The 24748-nt window shown below is 42.9% G+C and overlaps 1 protein-coding gene across 1 annotated transcript; it reads right to left on the minus strand.

Annotated features, from left to right (window-relative positions):
- Positions 1–18533: 18533 nt before the first annotated feature.
- On the minus strand, positions 18534–21193 carry LOC103634767 (Cysteine-rich receptor-like protein kinase 37). Its single transcript, XM_008657352.2, has 3 exons — positions 20253–21193; positions 19942–20135; positions 18534–19757 (listed from the first exon to the last, which is right to left on the minus strand). Exons 1-3 carry the CDS (start codon positions 21029–21031, stop codon positions 18682–18684), a joined length of 2049 nt encoding a protein of 682 aa, XP_008655574.1. The 5' UTR covers positions 21032–21193; the 3' UTR covers positions 18534–18681.
- Positions 21194–24748: the final 3555 nt, after the last annotated feature.

The following is a 24748-nucleotide window of genomic DNA, read 5'->3' on the forward strand; positions in this document are numbered from 1 at the left end:
GCCTTGTCTTTGCCGTATCCTCCAATTCCCTTTCAATCTAAGACTAGGTATAGAAACATACTTGATAATATATTAGTCTTAGCCTTGGTACAAGAATAAAAAGAAATATGCATTTGCACCAAATGAAATAGACAAGATCAAAGGTATATAAATGAGTTATGTGTGCAATGTTTCAATCAAAATTCTGAGAATCAAGTATATTTAGCTCATTCCTAAGTTTGCTAAAGGTTTTTTCATCTAGTGGCTTGGTAAAGATATCGGCTAATTGGTTTTGAGTGTTAACATAAGCAATTTCGATATCCCCCTTTTGCTGGTGATCTCTCAGAAAGTGATACCGGATGTCTATGTGCTTAGTGCGGCTATGTTCAACGGGATTATCCGCCATGCGGATTGCACTCTCATTATCACATGGGAGAGAGACTTTGCTCAATTTGTAGCCATAGTCCCTGAGGGTTTGCCTCATCCAAAGTAATTGCGCACAACAATGGCCTGGGGCAATGTACTCAGCTACGACGGTGGAAAGAGCTACGGAGTTTTGTTTCTTTGAAGCCCATGACACCAGGGATCTTCCCAGAAACTGACAAGTCCCTGATGTGCTCTTTCTATCAATTTTACACCCTGCCCAATCGGCATAGGATAATCCTATTAAATCAAAAGTGGATACCTTAGGGTACCAAAGCCCAAACTTAGGAGTGTAAACTAAATATCTCATGATTCTTTTCATGGCCCTAAGGTGAACTTTCTTAGGATTTGCTTGGAACCTTGCACACATGCATACAGAAAGCATAATATCCGGTCGAGATGCACATAAATAGAGTAAAGATCCTATCATCGACCAGTATACCTTTTGATCTATGGATTTAACTCCCGTGTCGAGGTCGAGATGCCCATTGGTTCCCATGGGTGTCTTGATGGGTTTGCCATCCTTCATTCCAAACTTCTTAAGTATGTCTTGAATGTACTTTGTTTGGCCGATGAAAGTGCCATCTTGGAGTTGCCTGATTTGAAATCCTAGGAAATACTTCAACTCCCCCATCATTGACATCTCGAATTTCTGTATCATGATCCTACTAAACTCTTCCACAAGTCTTTTGCAACAATTTTAGTAAAGAGAGTAGGATCGAATTTTCTGACTTTGAAGCCATTAGTGATAAGTAAATCTTGCAGGCATTCATACCATGCTCTTGGGGCTTGCTTGAGCCCATAAAGCGCCTTTGAGAGCTTATACACATAGTTAGGGTACTCACTATCTTCAAAGCTAGGAGGTTGCTCAACATAGACCTCTTCCTTGATAGGTCCATTGAGGAAGGCACTTTTCACGTCCATTTGATAAAGCTTAAAGCCATGGTAAGTAGCATAGGCAAGTAATATACGAATTAACTCAAGCCTAGCTACGGGTGTATAAGTTTCATCAAAGTCCAAACCTTCGACTTGTGAATACCCTTTGGCCACAAGTCAGGCTTTGTTTCTTGTCACCACACCATGCTCGTCATGCTTGTTGCGGAATACCCATTTGGTACCTACAACATTTTGATTAGGACGTGGAACTAAATGCCATACCTCATTCCTCGTGAAGTTGTTGAGTTCCTCTTGCATTGCCAGCACCCAATCCGGATCTCTTAGTGCATCATCCACCCTGTATGGCTCAATAGAGGACACAAAAGAGTAATGTTCACATAAATGAGCAACTCGAGATCTAGTGGTTACCCCCTTATGAATGTCACCAAGGATGGAGTTGACGGGGTGATCTCGTTGAATTGCTTGGTGGACTCTTGGGTGTGGCGGTCTTTGATCTCTAATTTCTTGATCATCTTCCTTATCTTCTTTGTTATCATCTCCCCCTTGATCAATGTCCTCCTCTTGAGGTGGCTCATCCTCTTGATCTTCATTTTCATCGTCTTGAGCCTGATCCTTATCTTGAGTTGGTGGAGATGCTTGCATGGAAGGTGATGGTTGATCTTGTGTTTGTGGAGGCTCTTCGGATTCCTTAGGACACACATCTCCAATAGACATGTTCCTTAGCGCGACACACGAAGCCTCTTCATCATCTAATTCATCAAGATCAACTTGCTCCACTTGGGAGCCATTAGTCTCATCAAACACAATGTCACAAGAAACCTCAACCAATCCAGTGGATTTGTTGAAGACTCTATATGCCCTTGTGTTTGAGTCATAACCAAGTAAAAAGCCTTCTACAACTTTAGGAGCAAATTTAGATTTTCTACCTCTTTTAATAAGAATAAAGCATTTGCTCCCAAAGACTCTAAAATATGAAACATTGGGTTTTTTACTAGTGAGGAGTTCATATGATGTCTTCTTGAGGATTCGGTGAAGGTAAAGCCGGTTGATGGAGTAGCAAGCAGTGTTGATTGCTTCCGCCCAAAACTGGTCCAGTGTCTTGTACTCATCAAGCATGGTCCTTGCCATGTTCAATAGAGTTCTATTCTTCCTCTCTACTACACCATTTTGTTGAGGTGTGTAGGGAGAAGAAAACTCATGCTAGATGCCCTCTTCCTCAAGAAATCCTTCGATTTGTGAATTCTTGAACTTCGTCCCATTATCGCTTCTTATCTTTTTTATTCTTAATCCGAACGCATTTTGAGCCCATCTTAAGAATCCTTTGAGCGTGCCTTGGGTCTGGGATTTTTCCTGCAAAAAGAATACCCAAGTGAAGCGAGAGTAATCATCCACAATAACTAGACAGTACTTACCCCGCCGATGCTTATGTAAGCGATCGGGCCGAATAAGTCCATGTGGAGTAGCTCGAGCGGCCTGTTCGTCGTCATTATGTTTTTGTGTGGATGGTGGACTCCAACTTGCTTCCCTGCTTGGCATGCGCTACAAACCCTGTCTTTCTCAAAATGAACATTGGTTAGTCCTAAAATGTGCTCTCCCTTTAGAAGCTTGTGAATATTCTTCATCCCAACGTGGGCAAGTCGGCGATGCTAGAGCCAACCCATATTGGTCTTAGCAATTAAGCACATGTCAAGTTCAGCTTGGTTATCATTAAAATCAACTAAATATAGTTGACCCTCTAACACTCCTCTAAATGCTATTGAATCATCACTTCTTCTAAAGACAGTAACACCCACATATGTAAATAGACAGTTGTAGCCCATTTTGCATAATTGAGAAATAGAAAGCAAATTGTAATCTTAGGAATCTACAAGAAAAACATTGGAAATAGAATGGTCAGGTGATATAGCAATTTTACCCAATCCTTTGACCAATCCTTGATTTCCATCCCCGAATGTGATAGCTCGTTGGGGATCTTCATTTTTCTCATAGGAGGAGAACATTCTTTTCTCCCCATTCATTTGGTTTATGCACCCACTATCGATTATCCAACTTGAAACACCAGATGCATAAACCTACAAAACAATTTTAGGCATTGTTCTTAGGTACCCAAATAGTCTTGGGTCCTTTAATGTTAGAAACAAGCACCTTGGGTACCCAAACACAAGTCTTTGAACTCTTGTGTTTGCCCCCAACAGATTTGGCAACTACTTTGCCTGATTTGTTAGTTAAAACATATGAAGCATCAAAAGTCTTAAAAGAAATATTATGTTCATTTGATGCAGCAGGAATTTTCTTTCTAAGCAATTTAACATGAGTGATATGCCTAGAGCTAGAAGCCTCATTTTTATACATAAATGCATGGTGAGAAATAGTATGAGGTTTCCTAGCATGAATTTTCCTAATCTTATGTTTGGGATAGTTTGCATGATATAAAATGTAACCCTCACTATCCTGAACCATGGGAGCCTTACCCTTAACAAAATTGGATAACATTTTAGGGGCATTTAGCTTGACACTGCTTCCCTATTGGAAACCAATGCCATCCTTAATGCCAGAGCGTCTCCCATTATAGAGCATGCTTCTATCAAACTTAAACTTTTCATTTTGAAGTTCATGCTCATTAATTTTAGTAGTTAATTTAGCTATGTGATCATTTTGTTGTTTAATCGTGGCAATGTGATCATCAATAGCTCCAACATTAACATCTCTACATCTAGTACAAATGGAAATATGCTCGACAGTAGATGTAGAGGGTTTGCAAGTATTTAATTCCTCTATCTTAGCATTTAAAATAGCATTCTCATCTCCAAGACAGGAAAATTGCAAAGATTCAATTTTTCAATCTTAGAAATTAAACTAGCATTTTTAGTTCTAAGACTAGAAATTGAATTATGGCAAATGCTAAGCTCCTTAGATAAGTTTTCACATTTTTCTACTTCCTGAGCATAAGCATTTTTCAACTTAACAATTTTTTTGTTTTCTTTAATGAGGAAGTCCTCTTGGCTATCCAAGAGTTTATCTTTCTCATTAATGGCTTCTATTAATTCATTTAATTTTTTCTTTTGGTCCATGCTAAGGTTGGCAAGGAGAGACATTAAATTATCTTCATCATCACTAGAACTACCCTCATCACTAGATGTTGTATATTTGGGGGTGGCTCTAGAGTATACCTTCTTCTTCTTGCCGTCCTTAGCCATGAGACACTTGTGGCCGACGTTGGGGAATAGTAGGCCTTTGTTGACGACGATGTTGGTGGCGTCTGAAAGAGAAATGTGCCTTGGGCCATTTCTAAGTATTTTGGTGATTTAGTGTCCAACACAAGTGCCTAAGTGTAAAATGGTGGACAAAGTACAAATCAAGGATAAAGGTATGTTTCTCAGACTTAGTACATTGTTTTAGTGACTAATGTATTGTGTCTAAGTGTTGGAAACAGGAAAAATCCAGTTGAAAATGCCTTGGCTCGAGCAGCCAAGCTTCTGCTCAGTCTGGAGCACCGGACTGTCCGGTGATGCACCGGACAGTGTCCAGTGCGCCAGGCTGGCTCTGGCGAACAGGCCGCTCTCGGGATTTCACCGGTGACGTACGGCTATAATTCACCGGACTGTCCGGTGTGCACCGGACTGTCCGGTGAGCCAACGGTCGGCCGGGCCAATGGTCGGCCGCACAATCTGCGCGGGACACGTGGCCGAGCCAACGGCTAGAAGAAGGCACCGGACTGTCCGGTGTGCACCGGACATGTCCGGTGCGCCAACGGCTCCAACTCTGCCAATGGTCGGCTTCGCCAGTTAAGGAAAGAAATCTGGCACCGGACAGTGTCCGGTGTGCACCGGACTGTCCGGTGCGCCAGTCGACAGAAGGCAAGATCAGCCTTCCTAGAATGCTCTCAACGGCTCCTAGCTGCCTTGGGGCTATAAAAGGGACCCCTAGGCGCATGGAGGATGATACCAAGCATTTCTACAACATTTCTAAGCACCAAGACATCGATTCCGCGCCTTTGATTCTTTGCAATAGCAATTAGAGCTCTAGCTGAGTAGTGAACTCTTTGAGTTGTGTTGTGAGCTTTCGTTGCGACTTGTGTGCGTGGTGTTGCTGTGATTTCTTGTCTTGAGTGTGTTGCTAATCCCTCCCTTGCTCTGTGCTTCTTTGTGAATTTCAAGTGTAAGGGCGAGAGGCTCCAAGTTGTGGAGATTCCTCGCAAACGGGATTGAGAAAAAGCAAGCAAAACACCGTGGTATTCAAGTGGGTCTTTGGACCGCTTGAGAGGGGTTGATTGCAACCCTCGTCCGTTGGGACGCCACAACGTGGAGTAGGCAAGCGTTGGTCTTGGCCGAACCACGGGATAACCACCGTGCCATCTCTGTGATTGATTTCTTGTGGTTATTGTGTTTTGACTCCTCTCTAGCCACTTGGCAATTATTGTGCTAACGATTAACCAAGTCTCGTGGCTTAAGTTTTCAAGTTTCATAGGATCACCTATTCACCCCCCTCTAGGTGCTCTCAATTGGTATCAGAGCCGTTCTCTTCAAGAAGGGACTAATCGCCCGAAGAGATGGATCCTAAGGGAAAGGGGATGGTGGTCAACAACAACGAGAAGGAGTCTATCTTCAACGAGCCAAAGGATGACAAGCCTACCGACTCGGGCTCGAGCCACAAGCGCAAAGACGGGAAGAAGAAGAAGACAAGGCGCATCAAGGAGATCGTCTACTACGACAGCGACGAATCTTCCTCTTCCCAAAAGGACGACGACGACTACGAGAAAAAGAAAACGGTCAATTCGAACTTTTCTTTTGATTACTCTCGTATTCCTCAAAGTACAAATGCTCATTTATTATCTATTCCACTTGGTAAACCTCCTCATTTTGATGGAGAGGACTACGGATTTTGGAGTCACAAAATGCGTAGTCACTTGTTCTCTCTCCATCCTAGTATATAGGAGATTGTAGAGAGTGGAATGCACTTTGATAGTTCGGATAGTCCCATGTTCATTAATGAGCAAATTCATAAGAATGCACAAGCTACTACTGCTCTTCTAGCTTCATTGTGCAGGGATGAATATCACAAAGTGAGTGGCTTGGATAACGCCAAGCAGATCTGGGACACCCTCAAGATTTCACATGAGGGGAACGATGTCACCTTGCTCACCAAGATGGAGTTGGTGGAGGGCGAGCTTGGACGATTCGCAATGATAAGGGGCGAGGAGCCGACACAAACATACAACCGGCTCAAGACCCTTATTAACAAAATAAGGAGCTACGGAAGCACGCGATGGACGGACCACGACGTCGTCCGATTGATGCTAAGGTCCTTTACAGTTCTTGATCCTCATTTGGTGAATAACATTCGTGAGAATCCCAGGTACACCAAAATGTCGCCCGAAGAAGTCCTTGGAAAATTCGTAAGCGGGCGAATGATGATCAAGGAAGCGAGGTACGTGGACGACGCTCTAAACGGTCAAATCAATGAGCCTCAACCCGTTGCTCTCAAGGCAACAAGGAGCAAGGAGGCGTTACCCAGCAAAATAGCACAAATTGAGGCCGCCGGACTTAATGATGAAGAGATGGCCCTCATCATCAAGAGATTCAAGACGGCGCTTAAAGGTCACAAGGGACAGCCAAGCAAGACCAAAGCCAAGGGGAAGCGCTCATGCTTCAAATGCGGTAAGATTGGTCATTTTATCGCTAACTGTCCCGATAATGAAAGTAACCAGGAACACCGGGAGCAAGAGGGAAAAGAAGAAAAATTACAAGAAGGCCAAGGGCGAGGCACATCTAGGAAAGGAGTGGGACTCGGATTGCTCCTCCTCCGACTCCGACAATGAAGGACTCGCCGCCACCGCCTTCAACAAGTCATCCCTCTTCCCCAACGAGCGTCACACATGCCTTATGGCAAGGGAGAAGAAGGTATGTAGTCAAAACTCTACTTATGCTTCTTCAAGTGAGGACGAATCTAGTGATGAGGATGAAATAGATTATTCATGTTTATTTAAGGGCCTAGATAGAACCAAGGTAGATAAAATTAATGAATTAATTGATGCCTTGAATGATAAGAATAGGCTTTTAGAAAAACAAGAAGATTTGTTGTATGAAGAACATGACAAATTTGTAGAAGCACAAAAATCTCATGCTTTAGAAGTTAAAAGAAATGAAATGCTTTCTTGTGAATTATCTTCTTGCCATGAGATGATTTCTAGCTTAAGGAGCATTAATGATGATTTGAATGCTAAGATAGAAATAGCTAGTAAATCAACAACTTGTGTAGAAAATGTTGTTATTTGCAATAGATGTAAAGACTTTGATATTGATGCTTGTAGTGAACACATAGCTTCTATTGCAAAGTTAAATGATGAAATGGCTAGTCTTAATGCCCAACTTAAGACTAGCAAAAGTGATTTTGATAAACTAAAATTTGCTAGGGATGCCTACACGATTGGTAGACACCCCTCAATTAAGGATGGGCTTGGCTTCAAGAGGGAAGCCAAGAACTTAACAAGCCATAAGGCTCCCATCTCCGCCAAGGAGAAAGGGAAGGCCCCTATGGCAAGTAGTACTAAAAAGAACCATGCTTTTATGTACAATGATAGAAGACAGTCTCATAGGACTTGTAATACTTTTGATTCACATGCTTATGACTCTTATGCTATGTATGCTTCCAGTTCTTCCTATATGCATGGTAGAGATATGCCTAGGAAAAATATTCATCATGTGCCTAGGAAGAATATTGTTCATGTTCCTAGAAAAGTTATGAATGGTCCCTCTACAATTTATCATGCTTTAAATGCTTCCTTTGCTATTTGTAGAAAGGATAGGAAGATAGTTGCTAGGAAATTAGGGGCAAAATGCAAGGGTGATAAAGCTTGCATTTGGGTCCCTAAGGAAATTGTGACTAACCTTGTAGGACCCAACAAGAGTTGGGTACCTAAGACCCAAGCCTAAATTTGCCTTGCAGGTTTATGCATCCGGGGGCTCAAGCTGGATTATCGACAACGGATGCACAAACCATATGACGGGAGAGAAGAAGATGTTCACCTCCTACGTCAAGAATAAGGATTCCCAGGATTCAATCATATTCGGTGATGGGAACCAAGGCAAGGTGAAAGGCTTAGGCAAGATTGCAATATCCAATGAGCACTCTATCTCTAATGTGTTTTTAGTTGAGTCTCTTGGATATAATTTACTATCTGTCAGTCAATTATGTAATATGGGATATAATTGTCTATTTACAAATGTAGATGTGTCTGTCTTTAGAAGAAGTGATGGTTCACTAGCTTTTAAGGGTGTACTAGACGGCAAACTTTATTTAGTTGATTTTGCAAAAGAGGAGGCCGGTCTAGATGCATGCTTAATTGCTAAGACTAGCATGGGCTGGCTGTGGCATCGCCGCTTAGCTCATGTGGGGATGAAGAACCTTCACAAGCTTCTAAAGGGAGAACACGTGATAGGTTTGACTAACGTGCAATTCGAAAAAGATAGACCTTGTGCAGCTTGTCAAGCAGGTAAACAAGTGGGAGGAGCACATCACAGCAAGAATGTGATGACCACTTCAAGACCTCTGGAGCTGATGCATATGGACCTCTTCGGACCCGTCGCCTATCTGAGCATAGGAGGAAGTAAGTATGGTTTAGTTATTGTTGATGACTTTTCCCGCTTCACTTGGGTATTCTTTTTGCAGGATAAGTCTGAAACCAAGGGACCCTCAAGCGCTTTCTAAGGAGAGCTCAAAATGAGTTTGAGCTCAAGGTGAAGAAGATAAGAAGCGACAACGGGTCCGAATTCAAGAATGTTCAAGTGGAGGAGTTCCTTGAGGAGGAGGGGATCAAGCACGAGTTCTCCGCTCCCTACACACCTCAGCAAAATGGTGTGGTAGAGAGGAAGAACAGGACGCTCATTGATATGGCGAGGACTATGCTTGGAGAGTTCAAGACCCCCGAGCGTTTTTGGTCGGAAGCCGTGAACACGGCTTGCCACGCCATCAACAGGGTCTACCTTCACCGCCTCCTCAAAAAGACTTCATATGAGCTGCTAACTGGTAACAAACCCAATGTATCGTACTTTCGTGTATTTGGGAGTAAATGCTACATTCTAGTGAAGAAGGGTAGGAATTCCAAATTTGTTCCCAAAGCTGTAGAAGGGTTTTTATTAGGTTATGATTCAAATACAAAGGCGTATAGGGTCTTCAACAAATCATCGGGTTTGGTTGAAGTCTCTAGCGACGTTGTATTTGATGAGACTAATAGCTCTCCAAGAGAGCAAGTTGTTGATCTTGATGATGTAGATGAAGAAGACGTTCCAACGGCCGCGATACGCACCATGGCGATTGGAGATGTACGGCCTCGAGAACAATTGGAGCAAGATCAACCGTCTTCCTCAACTATGGTGCATCCCCCAACCCAAGATGACGAACAGGTACCTCAAGTGGAGGCACATGATCAAGGGGGAGCACAAGATGTTCAAGTTGAAGAGGAAGAAGCACCTCAGGCACCTCCAACCCAAGTTCGAGCGACGATCCAAAGGGATCATCCCGTCGACCAGATATTGGGTGATATTAGCAAGGGAGTAACTACTCGTTCAAGATTAGTTAATTTTTGTGAGCATTACTCCTTTGTCTCTTCTATTGAGCCTTTCAGGGTAGAAGAGGCCTTGCTAGATCCGGACTGGGTATTGGCCATGCAGGAGGAACTCAACAACTTCAAGCGCAATGAAGTTTGGACACTGGTGCCTCGTCCCAAGCAAAATGTTGTGGGAACCAAGTGGGTGTTCCGCAACAAACAAGACGAGCACGGAGTAGTGACGAGGAACAAGGCTCGACTTGTGGCAAAAGGTTATGCCCAAGTCGCAGGTTTAGACTTTGAGGAGACTTTTGCTCCTGTGGCTAGGCTAGAGTCCATTCGTATTTTGCTAGCATATGCCGCTCACCATTCTTTCAGGTTGTTCCAAATGGATGTGAAGAGCGCTTTCCTCAACGGGCCAATCAAGGAGGAGGTATACGTAGAGCAACCCCCTGGCTTCGAGGATGAACGGTACCCCGACCACGTGTGTAAGCTCTCTAAGGCGCTCTATGGACTTAAGCAAGCCCCAAGAGCATGGTATGAATGCCTTAGAGACTTTCTAATTGCTAATGCTTTCAAGGTTGGGAAAGCCGATCCAACTCTTTTCACTAAGACTTGTGACGGTGATCTTTTTGTGTGCCAAATTTATGTCGATGACATAATATTTGGTTCTACTAATAAAAAGTCTTGTGAGGAGTTTAGCAGGGTGATGACGCAGAAATTCGAGATGTCGATGATGGGCGAGTTGAACTACTTCCTTGGGTTCCAAGTGAAGCAACTCAAGGATGGCACCTTCATCTCTCAAACGAAGTACACGCAAGACTTGCTGAAGCGGTTTGGGATGAAGGACGCCAAGCCTGCAAAGACTCCGATGGGGACCGACGGACACACCGACCTCAACAAAGGAGGTAAGTCCGTTGATCAAAAGGCATACCGGTCAATGATAGGGTCGTTACTTTACTTATGTGCTAGTAGACCGGATATTATGCTTAGCGTATGCATGTGTGCTAGATTTCAATCCGATCCCAAGGAGTGTCACCTAGTGGCGGTGAAGCGAATCCTTAGATATTTAGTTGCTACGCCTTGCTTCGGGCTCTGGTATCCAAAGGGGTCTACCTTTGACTTGATTGGATATTCAGATTCCGATTATGCTGGATGTAAGGTCGATAGGAAGAGTACATCGGGGACGTGCCAATTCTTAGGAAGGTCCCTGGTGTCATGGAACTCTAAGAAACAAACTTCCTTTGCCCTATCCACCGCTGAGGCCGAGTACGTTGCCGCAGGACAGTGTTGCGCGCAACTACTTTGGATGAGGCAAACCCTCCGGGACTTTGGCTACAATCTGAGCAAAGTCCCACTCCTATGTGACAATGAGAGTGCTATCCGAATAGCGGAAAATCCTGTTGAGCACAGTCGCACAAAGCACATTGACATCCGACATCACTTTTTGAGAGACCACCAGCAAAAGGGAGATATCGAAGTGTTTCATGTTAGCACCGAGAACCAGCTAGCCGATATCTTCACTAAGCCTTTAGATGAAAAGACCTTTTGCAGGTTGCGTAGTGAGCTAAATGTCCTAGATTCGCGGAACTTGGATTGATTCATAGCATACATGTATTTATGCCTTTGATCATGTTCCTTATGCATTTTGTTGCTTACTATGGTGCTTAAGTTGTACAATCTCTCCTCGGACCTCACAAGTCCTTGTGCCAGTGATGCACATATTTAGGGGGAGCTGTGCTACAACTTGACCCTTTGAGACTAACCGTTTGCCTGAGTTTGCTTGATTTAGTCTCAAAGGAGGTTTGAAAGGGAAATGGTGGACTTGGACCATGAAAGACTTCCACTGCACTCCGATGAGAGGGTAACTTATTCCAAGTTCATCTCATGCCTTTGTACTCTTATTGAAGATTCTGGTGAGGCAATGGGGTTCTAGGGCCAAGATTAATCCTGTTTTGGTGCTTGATGCCAAAGGGGGAGAAAATAAAGGCCAAAGCGATAAATGGATCAGCTACCACTTGAGAGATTTTGAAAATAGTAGAATAGAGCTTTTGGTTTGTCAAAACTCTTTTATTGTCTCTCTTGTCAAAAGTTAGCTTCTTGTGGGGAGAAATGTTGATCATGGGAAAAAGGGGAGTTTTTGAAATCTTGAGTCAATTTCTCTTGTAATGTCTCTCTTTATGGTTCAACATGTGTGTTTGACTTAGAGATAGGAAATTGAGGTTGATTTGCAAAAACAAACCAAGTGGTGGCAAAGGATGATCCATATATGCCAAAACTGAATCAAAACAAATTTGAGTTCTTATTAGAATTGATTTTGTACTTGTTCTACTTGCTTTATATTGTGTTGGCATAAATCACCAAAAAGGGGGAGATTGAAAGGGAAATGTGCCTTGGGCCATTTCTAAGTATTTTGGTGATTTAGTGTCCAACACAAGTGCCTAAGTGTAAAATGGTGGACAAAGTACAAATCAAGGATAAAGGTATGTTTCTCAGACTTAGTACATTGTTTTAGTGACTAATGTATTGTGTCTAAGTGTTGGAAACAGGAAAAATCCAGTTGAAAATGCCTTGGCTCGAGCAGCCAAGCTTCTGCTCAGTCTGGAGCACCGGACTATCCGGTGATGCACCGGACAGTGTCCGGTGCGCCAGGCTGGCTCTCGCGAACAGGCCGCTCTCGGGATTTCACCGGCGACGTACGGCTATAATTCACCGGACTGTCCGGTGTGCACCGGACTGTCCGGTGAGCCAACGGTCGGCCGGGCCAACGGTCGGTCGCACAATCTACGCGGGACACGTGACCGAGCCAACGGCTAGAAGAAGGCACCGGACTGTCCGGTGTGCACCGGACATGTCCGGTGCGCCAACGGCTCCAACTCTGCCAACGGTCGGCTTCGCCAGTTAAGGAAAGAAATCTGGCACCGGACAGTGTCCGGTGTGCACCGGACTGTCCGGTGCGCCAGTCGACAGAAGGCAAGATCAGCCTTCCTAGAATGCTCTCAACGGCTCCTAGCTGCCTTGGGGCTATAAAAGGGACCCCTAGGCGCATGGAGGATGATACCAAGCATTTCTACAACATTCCTAAGCACCAAGACATCGATTCCGCGCCTTTGATTCTTTGCAATAGCAATTAGAGCTCTAGCTGAGTAGTGAACTCTTTGAGTTGTGTTGTGAGCTTTCGTTGCGACTTGTGTGCGTGGTGTTGCTGTGATTTCTTGTCTTGAGTGCGTTGCTAATCCCTCCCTTGCTTTGTGCTTCTTTGTGAATTTCAAGTGTAAGGGCGAGAGGCTCCAAGTTGTGGAGATTCCTCGCAAACGAGATTGAAAAAAAGCAAGCAAAACACCGTGGTATTCAAGTGGGTCTTTGGACCGCTTGAGAGGGGTTGATTGCAACCCTCGTCCGTTGGGACGCCACAACGTGGAGTAGGCAAGCGTTGGTCTTGGCCGAACCACGGGATAACCACCGTGCCATCTCTGTGATTGATTTCTTGTGGTTATTGTGTTTTGACTCCTCTCTAGCCACTTGGCAATTATTGTGCTAACGATTAACCAAGTCTCGTGGCTTAAGTTTTCAAGTTTCACAGGATCACCTATTCACCCCCCCTCTAGGTGCTCTCAGCGTCCTCGTCGGAGGAGTCGGCGGAGCTCTCGTCGGAGTCCCATTCCCGGCATATGTGGGCATCGCCGCCCTTCTTCTTGTAGTATCTCTTCTTCTCCTTCTTCCCCTTCTTGTCCTCGTCCCTGTCACTTTCACTAGAAATTAGACATTTAGCAATAAAGTGACCGGACTTACCAGACCGGTAGCACACCTTCTTGGAGCGGGATTTGTAGTCCTTACCCCTCCTTTGCTTGAGGATTTGGCAGAAGCTCTTGATGATGAGCGCCATCTCCTCGTTGTCGAGCTTGGAGGCGTCGTGTTGCACTTGATGTAGACTCCTCCTTTTCTTCTGTCGCTTTGAATGCGATGTGTTGCACTTTGGGTGTGGAGGTGGCGCCTTGCTTCAAGTTGACAATGTGTTTGGAGTCTTTGATCATTAGCTCAAAGCTCACAAACTTGCCAATCACTTCCTCTCGAGACATTAGTTTATATCTAGGATCCCCACGAATTAATTGCACTTGAGTAGGATTGCAAAAAACAAGGGATCTTAGAATAACCTTGACCATTTCATGGTCATCCCATTTGGTGCTCCCAAGGTTGCGCACTTGATTCACCATGGTCTTGAGCCGGTTGTACATGGCTTGCGACTCCTCCTTTGTTGAGGACAAATCGATCGAGCTCCCCCTCGATCGTCTCCCGCTTGGTGATCTTGGTCACCTCGTCCCCTTCGTGCGCGGTTTTGAGGACGTCCCAAATTTCTTTGGCGCTCTTTAATCCTTGCACCTTGTTATACTCCTCTCGACACAAGGAGGCGAGGAGTATAGACGTGGCTTGAGAGTTAAAGTGCCTAATTTGGGTGGCCTCGTTCGAGTCGTAGTCTTTGTCCTCGACTTGAGGTACCTGCGCTCCATACTCAACAATATCCCAAATACTTTCGTGGAGTGAGGTTAGATGGTGCTTCATTTTATCACTCCACATACAATAATCCTCACCATCAAAATATGGTGGTTTGCCTAGGGGTACGGAAAGTAATGGAGCGCGTTTTGAAATACGGGGATAGCAAAGAGGCATCTTACTATACTTCTTACGCTCATGGCGCTTAGAAGCGACGGATGACTCAGAGCTTGATGTGGAGGATGACTCGTAGTAGACCACCTTCTTCATCATCTTCTTATTGTCACCTCTCCGATGCGACTTGATGGAGGAAGAGGATTCCTCCTTGTGTTTGTTGTCGGACTCCCTTGAGAGAGTCCTCCCCGAGCTTGCGGCCTTTTCGTCGGTCATGATCTCCCTCTTGGTGTGATCTCCAGACATCACTTCGAGTTGGTTAGACTCTTAATGAAGCACTGGCTCTTAACCAATTGAAAGTCGCCTAGAGGGGGTGAATAGGCGTAACCTGAAATTTATAACTTTAAACACACACTACAAGCCGGGGTTAGCGTTAGAATTAAATTCAAGTCCAGGAGAGAGGGGGAAAACAAATCAAATGAGAATCAAGCGAATGAACACGGTGATTTGTTTTACCAAGGTTCGGTTCCAAAGAACCTAGTTCCCGTTGAGGAGGTCACAAAGATCGGGTCTATTTCAACCCTTTCCCTCTCTCAAACGGCCACTTAGACCGAGTGAGCCTTCTTCCTTAATCTCATGGGTCAATAAGACCCTGCAAGGACCACCACACACTTGGTGTCTCTTGCTTCGCTTACAAAGCACTTGAGAATAAGAATGGGAAAAGAAAAAGGCCAAGCCAAGCAACAAGAGCAACAAAAGAACACAAGAACACCCTCTCTCAAGTCCCTAATAGAATTGAGTTAATTTGGAGGCTTAGAGAGGATTCAATCTATTTGATGTGTCTTGGAGTGGAGTCTTTTTCTCTTGTATTGAATGAGATGTTTGGAATGCTTGGATGGATATGAATGAGGTGGTTGGGGGTATTTATAGCCCCCAACCACTTCCATAGCTGTTGGGGAGGCTGCTGGCGATGGGCGCACCGGACAGGCACTATTCCATGCCCGGTGCGCTGCCACGTCACCCAACCGTTAGGGTTTGGAGCTAGGTCGACCGTTGGAGCTTTGTCTTCTTGCGGCACCAGACAGTCCGGTGCCCCTCTGACTTCGCAGCTCTAACTTCTGCGCGGCACTGTAGCATACTGTTCATCTGTGTAGAGTCGACCGTTGGTGCAGATAGCCGTTGCTTCGCTGGCACACCAGACAGTCCGATGAATTATAGCGGAGCGCGCCCTAAAATTCCCGAGAGTGGCTGGTTGACATCTATACGGTCCTGGTGCATCAGACACTGTCTGGTGCGCCAATTTTCAGCACACTCAAGTTTTTTGCTCCGTTTCAAATTGAGTCCCTAACTTGATTTTTTTCTTGGTTTGTGTTGAACCTTATGCACCTGTAATACATGAATTCTCGAACAAACTAGTTAGTCCATATGTTTGTGTTGATTATCAACCATCAAAATTACTTATAGGGAATGGTTAACCCTATTTCCCTTTCACTTAATTATTGTTCATGACAAGATTATTGTGTTAATTGGAACATGGAGAACCACCCGAAAAAACAGTGCTATCATAAGGGTGGTATGGGACACCCTTGGCTGACTAATTAAGAAAGCTAGTGGAGGACTACCTTACCCGAAAGGGGTAAGTGCGGTAGAGGAGCTACGGTATAGGTAGGTTCTCAGGTCGATCATGCTACGATGACTTTTCGGACGAGGAATTTCTATATACCCCTTCTTAGAAACCGTAGCGGGTTTTCTGTAGCTAGTGGAAATTTGTAAAGGCCTCGTAGTGCTACCCTGCCTCGTCTCTTCGGTAGAGATGTATGGGATTCATGACCTCGTGGCAAATGGGTAACACGACTTGTGGGTAAAGATGTGCAACCTCTGCAGAGTGTAAAACTGGTATATCAGTCGTGCTCACGGTCATGAGCGGCTCGAACACTCACATGATTAACTTGTGGAAGTAAACTTAATCTGTCATTTGCATTGCATTGTGTGTTTTATTATTATTGTGATCTCTTATTTAATTGGGTTGGTATCTACTTATACTTAATAATTACTAATAAAATTTCGACCAACTTTAAAAGCAATGCTCAACTTTAACCATCCTCTTTGGTAAGCCTTACACTTCATATGAGCCCCCACCGTAAGTGAGCTCATGCACATTATTCCCCATAACTTGTTGAGCGATTAATGTATGTGAGCTCACCCTTGCTGTACTCACACCCCCTAGGTCAAGAATAGGTACCGCAGGAAGAGGAGCATGAAGGATGTCGCGATGAGTTTGTGAGAGGTCTAGGTCATCGTCTCCTAGTCAACTATGGTTGCTGGATCGTCATCTTCGTATGATGTAATTATATAGCTATTTTGTACAGAACTCCTATTATATAGTAAAGATGTGACATTCGTTCTGTACCATGAGTCATCATACGTGTGAGACTTGATCCTAGCACACATTTGATTCGCGCCTGGGTTTGTCCCCTAAATCCGGGTGTGATAGAAGTGTATCAGAGCCGACCCTCACGGTTTCATGAGCGTGTGTGGGTTAGGGGTTCAGGTATATGGCTCATGGCGCATGTGGGCCTAGAGTGGTCACATGGCATGGCATATGACGACACTAGACACACAGACGTGGCTAAGAGGAGAGGTTCCTAGATTAGGGTTGACGACGAGGACGTCTATCTTCTAAAGGGGTAGATTGTGATATCCTGGCCCTAGTGGATGGTGATATCCTGGTCCAAGGCTTAATAGAATTAATAGTGTACTCATACCAACAAGGTGCATCTTCTTTTTTGGAAGCCTATCTCGAAAGAACCTCCAAGTTAAGCGTGTTTGGCTTGGAGCAATTTGAGATGGGTGACTGACTAGAAAGTTTTCTCGGGTGCGCATGAGTGAGGACAAAGTGCGCACAAAAGACCCGTGTTGGTCTGTGGGGACAATATATGATCCTAGAGAGCTGACAGGAGTAAGTACCGCCGGTCCGGAATTGGACTAAGTGTTACACTTAGATTATGACAACCTTGCAATCTTAGTAGTCTCATACACACATAAACACATGTGTATTTTGCTACTACTACTCTTCTATTGTATTCAGTTCATAGACACATGTGTATTTTGTAGGCAAACAAATGGGTGTCTGTCGCCACACTAATGATGACATGTACCTAATTATAAATATTTTTGAACTTTTTTGCATTAGGGTCCCTAGGGGCTTGCGCCCAGTGGAGGGACAATAGGCTGCCATTCCTTTATACTATAGTTTACCCATATTAAATATGGTTTTTGATATATTCGATATGAAAAATTAACACAAGCAAACTGATTAGCTCGAGGAGGTGTATGGCAAGTTGTCGTAGGTTCGATCCCTCCTCAGCACATTTTTGGTTTACACATAGATTTTGCAAAGCCCACAAACCATACATACAAAATCTTGTGACACCATGCCTTGCACCACCCCTCGCTAGCCAATCCCTCTGCGACAATTTTTCATATAGAACACACCAGACACCCTATTTAATAAGAGAAAACTAGATTATAGGGGGAAGGGGGCTGCTGCCCCTCACTAGGCGGCAAGCGCTATCACGCCCCTCTAGCGGGTGGCAGGTTCCTATGAACCCTGGTCAGAAAATAGTAAAAATGTTTACAATTGGGTCCTGCCACCCATTGACGGGACACGGGATGGCAGACAACCATTTCTGCAATTTTTCAGTTCTAGGCTATAGTTTTGATCTTTTGAATATTTTTAAATGTAAAAATGAAAAAAATGGCAAGGCTTCACGAGCTAGTACATGCACTCTCATCAAACTTGAATTTTATCACAATCTTATCAAACTTGTAGATAATATGTTTGTTCGCATTTAGCTAATATGTTTGTTTTGGTTATTTGATTTGTATTGCCAAATACTATTGCATTGTTAGCACAAGCAATATACTAGTTTACTTAGTCTATTATGCATAACATAGAAATTGTACACTAAGCCTTCACATGGATTCGTATATAGGAAGTGCAACCTTTGGAAGATAGAACGGCTAGGACTCTGATCCTCTGCTTGTAGGCAAACAAATGTTCTTGAGGAGTTCTTTGTAAAAATAGGTTCATGGAGGTATTTTATATCAAAACACATTACCACACTCTCAATAAAAGTATACAACCAGTACCTTAGCTTATGACAACCTTGCATTATTAGTAGTCTAATACATTAAGATCACATAGACACAAGTGTATTTTACTACAATTATTACTCTTCAATTGTATCCAGTTCAGAGATTATAGAGTAAGAACTGTCACCCTCTTCATCACAAAAGTATGGTCTTGGAGGCATTTGCATGCCATCGACACCAGATTCAAGCATCTCTATGACCTCGCTCATCGTCGGCCGATCTTGCGGCTTCATTTGGATGCACCAAAGCCCAATAGTACATAGCTTCTTCTCTAAATCGTGCATATTAACACCTTCACTAATCCCGTTCGCATCACCCTGGCTCAGCTGGTTGTACACCAAGGATGGGTAGTATGCTTGACTGGAGCTTCCTGCATGAGGATCTGCGTTCCTTCGCCCACCCGTCATCTCCAATAGTAGCATCCCAAAGCTGTACACATCGGATTTGCTAGAGATGACACCAAAGCTTCGAGATACCATCTCTGGAGCTATATATCCTATCGTTCCCCGCATAGCGCTCAGTGGCACGAAACTGTCGCCTCTTGGGAACAGTTTGGCAAGCCCAAAATCAGCAACTTTTGGAACAAAGTTGCTGTCAAGAAGGATGTTGTGTGGCTTGATGTCGAAGTGTACAATCTGCATATCACACCCATGATGTAGGTAGTTGAGACCGCTAGCAATGCCCAGAGCGATCTCATTGAGTTTGACCCATGAGAAACTCTTCTCCGACGAGAAGATGTACTTATCGAGAGATCCATGGGGCATGAACTCGTAGATAAGTGCTCTGCTATTTTCCTCGGAGCAAAACCCGATGAGGCGCACAATATTGACATGGTGGATCTTGCCAATGGTGGCGACCTCACTGATGAACTCGTCTCCGTTACAGTTGGAGTTGCCCAACATCTTAATAGCAACATGAACTTCACCTGGCTGTAGCACCCCCTTGTATACAGAACCGTAACCACCTTGTCCGAGCTTGTCTCTGAAATGGCCGGTGATAGCAATGATGTTTGTGTATGCATATCTCATCGGAACGAGCATCTGCTGCGTTCGCAAGAACTTCTCGACTGCATCTACTGTTATCCTTGTTTTCCAGTATTTATAGACTAGGAAGACGAATACTGCCAGCGGCATTAATACGAACCTGCAAACACCTGCCAAAAAAGGTTGTATATATGAAGAATAAAAAATAATTTCAGAAGCCACAAACAGTTGCTATCACCAAGATCTGTTGCCTGTACTATTATAATTAGTCGACAAATGATACTATCACCAAAAAATAATTTCAGAAGCCACAAAAAAGGTTATACAACAAATGATGCTATATGGAGTGAGTACCAGCTGTATAATCCAGGACCCCGCTAACATATTGTATCGTTTCAATGATGCCGATGACAACAGTTGTGACACCATTATAATTAGTTGATTGAAGTTGATAGATAACACAAGCCCAGAATATGTCGACGACCGTAAGAATGTCCAAGATCTGTTGCCTGATGCCTGTACTATTTCTTGGTTCTTTATGGAAAGTACTGCAAGACCATGCCATGCCATAGCATAGAAAAGAATTACATAGGGAATGCAACCGACACTTTTTAGATGAGAAAGTCATGCATAGGAGGAAATAGGATGATCAGACAGATACTCACCGCATATCCTTTGCGAGACATTCTCTGATGTTATCACCATACGAGGGAAATCCAAGGGCAAATCCACTCCTCATGAACTTAACAACATCTGGATAGCTTGTATTCGAGGGCACCTGCATGCCTGGACCACCCAAAGGAGTCATGGCTAGGTAACCGCATGAAGGCTCCAGACTCCCAGCAGGAACAAGGCCAGCATACCAGTAGTCAGGTACCAAGTAGATGAAAGAAGAATTGCTCAAGCAAGACACCGGCTCATATATATGATATTTATCAGTATCATTGTTCTCTATTGGCTGAGAACAATTCACAAAGATAGCCCACCGCCACGAATCCATATAAAAAGAAGAAGAATAGAAATAATATTGGCTCGACACAATCCACCAACGATGTAAGTTGAGATTGATCCAACGAGCATGGTAATCCCACCGGGGAAGGGGGCAACTGCTCTGGATGTCCAGGTCGGCATCAACAACCCAGAAGTGAGAATATGTGGAGTTGATGCTAAGCACCTTGTATGTTCCACTGCCGATGCGAATTGTAGCATCTGTATCCGTGCAAACCAGCTCGTACGATTGGACACCACACCCAGATGGATCACCTTGCCGACGAAATGGATACGATATATTGCTTAAACCACCACAGGAGAAATAATGAGGACAAACATGATGATGATGTCGCCCGCCAACATCTGAAACAAGAGCTGCCAACACAAATAACACCGTTAAAGCTCTCAAGGAAGAAGCACAGCAGCGATGAGACGCTGCAGACATCGTCGCCATGGCAAGAAGGTCCACGAATCACGCGAGCCAATCAGTGGCGTGCAGTGGCGACTGCAAAGATAAGTGGGTAGAAACAAGAGTCACCCGGGGTCACAGCCTCAGCATCTTCGCTGTATTCGTGGAACAAAATCGCACATGACTGGTCCACATAATTGTGATGCCGCTGACTGGGTAGTCATTCTTTTGCGTCTTTTTCTGGTTTGCAAATGGCCTTCGATGGGGATATGGGACCGGAGATGAAGAGAAAATTTTACCACCGCAAACCAGTATAAACAAACTTGGATATATACGGAATAAAATGTAATTAAAAAAAGGTATTTCAATGCAGTAACCAATATCATCTGGAGTGCTACTTTCAAGTGCAAACCTTGAAGCGGCCGGCATCCTAGCTCAGTCAGTGTCTTATTAAACCAAAGTATACTCATATGATATACTTGGTAGATTTATCGGCATATTTCAGTCTAACAAATTTATCAATTAATATGATAAAAACACTAACGCCTTGTTTCGATCATTCGAATTGAATTCCATTCTAATAATAGTAATTTTGACATATATCAATTAAGCTAATTCGGTTTTATGCAAAATATATTTGTATACTATTATTAGCAAGATGTCGGAGATATTTATGTGCTATATTTTTACTATAGAAGAGTAAGACGAAGAGTGTCATCTAAGTTACAGAGTAGAAAACAAATTCTACTAATGCATAAAATCATTTCTCATCCTCTACCACATGAATTTGAGATAGGCTTATATCTAACTTTGGAAAGCGGTGTAATGTCAAATTCCAAACTAAATAAGTCACTTTATTGAGTGAATTCTAATTCTTCTAAAATGAAGGGATCCAAACGCCCCGTAATTGTTATTCTATACTTTTGTTAGCATCACTAAAAGTGGATATTTATATACCTTAAAAGATATATAAGATTGTAGACAAGTTTTGCTATGACTATCATCTGTTCATATACAAACATAGTTGGTCCATAAACTAAATTGTTCAAAAGAATCAAAGTTATAAGACATGCCTATTTTAGAATTTATATGATTGGTAGAGCTGGCACAATTAGATAAGAATATGAACATATTATAAGTTTCCCCTATTATATTAAATCATTCCCATGAATTTAAAACGACAAAGATGTTATACATAGAAAGAGAAAAAGAAGCTACCAACATACTCACTGATAAGAAAAATTGTAGAAATCAGTAGACATTGCAACCTCTCATTCCCCATTTTACATTTATTTGTTACCAAAAAGTTAATGTACTGAACATCGTGGCTACGATTAGTTTATTTGTAATTATGTTAATGATGTCGCATAATGCTACTGATACAGAATACATAGACTTCCTCCTAGCTCCCAACACTATTTCAAGCACTCGTAGTGATGACTACACATCAGTCATAAAGAACTTACATGTACAACAAAACATGTGCATTTCGTACCCGACACCAGAAAAATGATTAGCAAAATAAACAATTTAAAACACAAATAAATGAGTGACACTCCCCATCTTCACCCTACTATTTGGGATACACTGAAGATGATCAAAAATTTCGTAGATTATCTGCTGGTCAGACAGGACCCAACTGTCATTAACAAATAAGAGTCAAAGGTGAACCTAATCGACTAACAACCAGCTTTTGCAAAGATCAAGTTGCAGGTGATCGGCTAAGGGCTAGTTTGGTGATCAGGGATCACGAGTGGATCCATGGGGAGCAACCCCCTTACTAATTAAAATTGAATTGCAAAGGGATTCCTTCCCATGGATCCCCTCGTGACCCTGGTCACCAAATCGACCCTAAACATGTTTGGTGTAGCTATGATTGGCTTGATTCCAAGATGAACATCTCTTATAAAGAATAGAGTCAAAATAGCCAAGCAAATCCTACCAAATTGATGGGGAAAGTTAAGTGAGGGACAACTTATGTATCTATGGTAATAGCTTATATAAATATGAATAATAAATTCCAAGTAGAGTATGTTGCATACCGTGCACAAGGCATGAACCCATATCTTGCAAAATTTCAAATTGCAACTTGGTGTACCTTTAGTTGCTAGCATTTGGTGAGAAATTTGAATGGATGAAAGTAAAAACCTACACGTGTAAAGATGATCACCAAATTTCATGGCATCAATAGCAAATGAAATATGGCAATGTGTAATACTATGATTTGATCTGAACCGATGAATCACCCACAGTAGATCTGACCAAAGAACCACCTATGTTTATGCACCACCTCTTTATTCTAAATGACTTGAAGCATCAGTTTATGCATTCATTTCATTTTTTATGAATCAGCAACTATTAAATTACCTCTCCAAGAATCACTTGTGTTCTTTAAATGGAAAAATAGAACAACTTCTAAACAGGAATGTATGTGTCTACTAACAATAGATATGCAGAGGTAAGTGATATCTATCTAACACTTCTAGATTATGGATTTATGCTAGCATGACTACAAAATGATGTTCTCTGCATAACTATAGATACACAAAGGCTAGTGATATCTATGAAGTGAATGTACATGATACATAACTACACATTGGTGACTTTCATAGAATAAGAAAATAACTCAAAAATTATCCAGATACTCCAACACAAATGTGATCATCAAATATTGTTTCGGATGGTAGGCTGACGCTAGTAACAATATATTAGTACATTTATACAAAAAGATGGGCCTGAAAGCTGATTTAATGTGCCCGATGATAAGGGCCTCATGTAAGTAAATAGCTCCAAAATTTAGTGATAACCTACTCAATGAGATGGTATAGCAATGGTCATAATCGAATATTTATGTCAATTGTTAGCCAATGGTTTGTTCGGTACATAATCCACTTACTGGATCAAACTGAAAACAACCACTATTTGTTTTTTACTGCTTTGTATTTACAGTCTTGCTGTAAACTAAAACTTATTTTTTTCTCATATGACAAGGTTATCTACAACTATGAGGAGCAGACAGATTAGAAAAGAGAGGTGTGCTAGCTACTTCAATGTCTCTTCACCAGCATGAAAACATAAGTTCAATGAAATGAGCAATGAACTGATTCTAGAGCCAACTGTACTATGATAAAACATAAGTACTATACCGAAACTGGTACCCTCGCAAAGTACTATGATAAAATGCATTGATATGCCCTCAATCTAGAAAATGGGCAAGAAAACATTTTCGATATAAGAGATAAGAGATATACACCAGGTCACTAGATATATTGCTCAACAAATTTGAAATTACAATGAGCATGCATGTACATGCATGCTTCTAAAATTATGTTTTTCATGAAAACAAAGAATAACAATAATCCATGACGAGAACACAGCTTTTGTAATATGTTTTACTGGATACACAATATTCTGACTTCTGAGAGAAATGTTAAGCATACAAAGTTCTATCATCAAAATGTGACTTCTGAGGGAGACCAAGGAAGGGGAATTACTTGTGTTCATCGTCAAAATGTGATTTCTTATTCCCCTTGGCTACACACAGAGAACAACCTGCATGAGAAGTGCAGCCACACCCAAAATAAGGCAAGATCTAAACAAAAAGAAAAGGCAGGCATAATGGGAAAAATCAAAGAAGGGTGCATCCCTTCCTTACTGCGGGATATGGTGAGCTACGTCGGCGATGAGGATGGGAGGCACGTCACGAGTGAGGGAGAGCCTGCCTCCACCATCCAACACAGAAGCTGAAGAGGTCAGTAGACA

The sequence above is a fragment of the Zea mays genome, chromosome 8 (genome assembly GCF_902167145.1).
Source record: "Zea mays cultivar B73 chromosome 8, Zm-B73-REFERENCE-NAM-5.0, whole genome shotgun sequence".
Taxonomy (NCBI): Eukaryota; Viridiplantae; Streptophyta; class Magnoliopsida; order Poales; family Poaceae; genus Zea; species Zea mays.

Bases quoted from the DNA above. Each gene is read 5' to 3' on its own strand.
- LOC103634767 (XM_008657352.2), bottom strand. From the start codon at position 21,031: ATGGCGACGATGTCTGCAGCGTCTCATCGCTGCTGTGCTTCTTCCTTG. The intron at 20,136-20,252 runs GTGAGTATCTGT...ATGGTCTTGCAG, and splicing joins TGTCTCGCAAAGGATATGCG to TACTTTCCATAAAGAACCAA. The intron at 19,758-19,941 runs GTACTCACTCCA...CTTTTTTGGCAG, and splicing joins GGTCCTGGATTATACAGCTG to GTGTTTGCAGGTTCGTATTA.